This window comes from Mus caroli, unplaced genomic scaffold (assembly GCF_978045245.1).
Source record: "Mus caroli unplaced genomic scaffold, Mus_caroli_1 scaffold_3, whole genome shotgun sequence".
Lineage (NCBI taxonomy): Eukaryota > Metazoa > Chordata > Mammalia > Rodentia > Muridae > Mus > Mus caroli.
The window spans coordinates 43238091-43242500 of NW_028227258.1; the positions used below are offsets into that span (position 1 = coordinate 43238091).

Here is a 4410-nt window from a genome sequence, read left to right on the forward strand (position 1 = left end):
AACACCTTTGGGGTTTTTTGTTTTGTTTTGTTTTGCCCAAGACCTAAGATTCTAAGGTCTGTGACAGAAGGCTGCCTGCGGTGGGACTTTGAGAGGGGAGCTGAGCTTGATGCAAATATTCTACTCTAAGAGTTCTTAGGTTACTAAAGGAGCCATCACCATTACCTAAAGCCAAGCAGAGGGAGATAACAAACATGCGACTTAGCACACTCTCTCTCTCTCTCTCTCTCTCTCTCTCTCTCTCTCTCTCTCTCTCTCTCTCTCTCTCTCTCTCTCTCTCTCTCTCTCTCTCTCTCTCTCCCCAAAGGTAAACCAAGCGAGGTAACTTTAAACACACACAGGCTCACAGGAAAATCCGGGCTGCCCCGACACTCAGCACGGCAGCTCCCTGTGCCAACTCCTGGAAAATAATGACTTGGGTAAGGAACAGTTAATAAGAAAATGTGTCTCGCTAACCGTGCACAGCACAACAAAGAGCTGGCAGCCCCTGAAGGAAAAGGGCTTGTGCGGCTGCCGTTCAAACTTGTCAGTCAACTCGTGCCAGCAGCCTCAGCGTCTGCCTCCCCAGCGCACCCTCATTACATGTGTCTGTCTGGCCTCATCTGTGCATGGGCTCTGAGCCGCTCCGCTCCTGACAGTTCGGAATTCTCTTCTTTTCTCCCTGCTGCAAAGAGCGGATTTCTCTCCTTGTCTCTTCTGTCATCTCCAGCTCCTCTCCCCAAGGACGCACCTTGATTTATGGTAGCTTTGGACTTCCTTCAGCGTCTGCCTGTCCTTGACTTCTAGAATGGAAGAAGCTGAGCTGGTGAAGGGAAGACTCCAGGCCATCACTGTAAGTCTACATAGAGTTTTAACTCATTAAGGTGGTTGCTTAGACAAACGGCACCGGCACGGGCAACGTTGCTAGCTGTCCTTGTCTCCCAGGCCTTCCGAGTGGAGAAACAGAACTAAGCCTTCGTGGACTCTGGTCTGCTTCTCTTAACCCTTGTGACCCTCCATGACACTGGGGCTTCAGAACCTGAGATCCAGGGAAACGTTTCTGGAATTTACAGATGGGTGTTTGCATTTTAAACGATAATCAAGGGTTGTTTGCTTGTTTGCTTGTTTTTTTAAATAGTTTGTAAACTCTCCTCACCTTCTGTGAATATCTGAAGTTTAGGGGTTTTTTTCTTCAAATTCCTTCTATCGGACAAATGTTTTTATAGATACCTAACTGGAAAACTTTTCAAAGCAATGAATAGAACCCCCAAAAGTTTTCTTTTTAAGGAGGTAGATCAAAAGGAAGAAAATCTGAAACATTTTTATTCATATGTCAAAGTATATTCCAGACAAACCTAACTGAATTAAAGCAAAGCTTGATATATATATATATATATATATATATATATATATATATGTATATTTCAAGCGAAGTGTTAAAACAGAAGAAAAGTAGTGAAGGCACGCATCAGAGTAATTCTTGCAGATCAGTTTTCCAGTACAGAAGGACAGACATAGCCCGAATAAGGTCTCAATACAGGAGCCACGCACGAGATGGACTTGGAAAATATTTCCCTAATTCCAGGAAGAAAAGTCGTACACTTGATGTTTGTTCTGGGAAAAAAAAATCAAAGCAAGAAATGAGTCGCTTTTCTTAAATGATACCATTCTTTTTCTCATTTGCTTCCAAACTGTTGTATGTGACGATAACCTGGAAGTCCCTGACCTGGTCATCTATCGTCATTAGCTGTAACTTTTGATAGCATTTTTGCAAGGAAAAGCAACTTGGCAAATCCACACCCCTGTGCGTCACATTTTCTGACACTGAAATTAACCGTCAAAAAAGGAGTAACTACTTTCTGAAAAACTGACACTAAATCAAGGTAGATAGGAGGTTATCCAACTCTGCTCCTCAAATTCTCACCACTAATTAAGCAAATCTTAATTTAGGTTTTGTTGTGCATACACACACACACACACACACACACACACACACACTAAGGGAATATAGCGGGTTTTTTTCCCTCCTACCCAGAAAGGATAAATAAAAACCTACTTTCTTCACCAGTGAAAAGGAGCCAAGAGTCCACTAAGAAGCCTGGGCACCTTTCTATAGAGAGTACTTTTTAATTTCTGAATTCTAATTACTGTATTTTTTCCTTTCATCTTAAAAACCTTGGCCTGGATTTTTGTTTGTTTTGTTTTGTTGTTAAATCCGGCCACAGCTTCAGCTGTCCTCCTAGAAGGGACAGGAACTCCACTGTGCTCTGTTATTCTTGGCATGGCCCTTTCACATTACAGCTGTTGGCTAAAGGTTACTTCACTGGGCCGTGTGAGTCGCTCAGAACTAGGTTCCATTTCTCCCCATGGCTTTTACCTCCCGGATAACCAAATGAAACAGTTGAGTCAGTGATGCACACAGACACCTTCTTCTGTGTCTCTGCTACTGAACTGGGGAGCATCTTATTTTAAGGTCTTGCTATATGTGGTTTGCAGCTTAGAGCATTTAGTGAACTAGGGAATGGTCCAAGTAGATGGTGGCGGAGAGTTATTTAGAAAGCCAAGGAATTTTCACTGAGGGTTCAGGTGCAATTAGATATAGAAGGTAGATCAAAATGCCTTAAAAGGAATTGAGTAGGTAGGCAGGTTCCTGAATATAGAGATATTTTCACTGTTAAAATTAATAAACTTTTTAAAATTATCCCACAAGCCCAAACACATCCCTTTAGAGTTAATTAAGTCTTTGAGGTACAATCACAAAACTTAGCTTGAAAGTAAAATTCTTGCTTAAAGCCTGTAGGGTAAAAACTGGCAAAAGTTTATAGGAACGAATTTCCATAAGCCTACACCTCACAGGGCTCGGTCACATTTGTCACCACCTAGAGGGGAAATGGAGTAGTTCCTCCGTGTCCATGGAAACAATACAACTACTCTCCTCCTGAACACCCTGGGAAATGCCAGCTTACTCCACCCTGGCCTTGCCCAGGAAGCCACCCCTGCTATTCTTTCTTCCTAGGAAAAGAAAACACACGGTACCCAGGGAACTTTCAAGAGTTATCTCATTTTTGAAAGGCATTAAAATTACAAAAACTCAGAGATAATCTTTTAACTGCTCTCCTACACTGAAATAATTTTTATATATGTCCATGACAGCAAAGATGTTAATTCCCTAAGACACCAAGACTCAACAACACAGAGACTTCACTGTAAAAGGACAAAAACAACAAACATTGACACTGCAAGAGCTGCTTGATTTTTTTATTATTATTAAATTATGATTCTCTAACTTCTGGCAATAAAATGAAATAAGCTGTAAATATTGTTCTTACTCTACAGGGTCTCAAGTAACTAAAAAGGTGTTCTTTTTACTACAAATAATTGAAAAAATTCATCTTCATATAATTTGGCTGAACCAAGTAACATTACGCTAAAACTACTGTAACCCTGTGGGGACGCCATTCATTTCCCATACCAGTAAATTTTATTTTAAGATTATTCACACATTTTTTTCAATGGTTTAAAGACAATGAGGGCCAAATTATGAAAGGACTCAGAAAGGACTATTTTGAGGAGGGCATTAAAGTCTGGATGCTCCAAATTGACTCTTTGACTTAATTACCTTCGCAGTCTGCCTTCATTGCTCCACCCCTTAAAGTAACTCCTCATTTCCTGAGTTGATGACCTAAGTACTCGTTACTCAATGAGTTCCATTCCCAGCTGTAATTTGAAAACAGGGCAACCTTGCATTGACGAAATATTATACTTGGAACCTCAAGAGTCTCTTGAGGCTATTTTCAAGCTAGTATGCATTTAGCAAATAACTGATTTTTATACAGACAAAGGGCTGTTGAAATCGATGTTTACCCACTATGTAGCCCTGGATGGATGGCTTGGCACTCAGCATGTAGACTCGGCTGACTTTGAACTCATAGAGATCTGCCTGCTTCTGCCTCCAAAGTGCTGCGGTTAAAGGCGCCAACACACCCAGCATGAAATTGATATTTAGTGTTACTGGAAATGGTGATACCAAATTCCCCATTATTTTGAGGGGGGTGTGTGGAGAAACGCAGGTCACACTGGCACTGATCGCCACAGAGCTACTCTTTGGAAGTAAGCACAGTCCGTGGTGAAGAACAAAAGCCGAGTCCTGAGTGGGCTCCCAGAGAACAAAAAGATCCCCTCCCCTTCCACAGGAAACACGTTCCTCTGGGAACGTTGGAAAATACAGCACTTAATATGGAAGCACTCCAGTGGAAATGCTCCTACATGTGAACTATCTGGAGATTATAGACTTGTGAATGCAGGGCATTTCTGGGAAATGTGGTGATGAGTTCTGAGAACTTGTGTCAATTTTCCGAGAATGGACCCGATTAGGAGAAGAGGGGCGGTGGGTTGGCTGGTATGTTGCCTCTCACTGAAAGGCTTAGCTTT

General features: G+C 41.9%; 1 protein-coding gene across 1 annotated transcript in view; it reads left to right on the plus strand.

Annotated features, from left to right (window-relative positions):
• Positions 1-324: 324 nt before the first annotated feature.
• The window catches only part of Palmd (palmdelphin), a 50745-nt gene continuing 46659 nt past the window's right edge, over positions 325-4410 (plus strand). The window contains exon 1 of the mRNA XM_021157760.3: positions 325-832. Within this exon, the coding sequence (XP_021013419.1) occupies positions 788-832 (45 nt within the window). The 5' untranslated portion in view covers positions 325-787. The remainder of the gene's footprint in view (positions 833-4410) is intronic.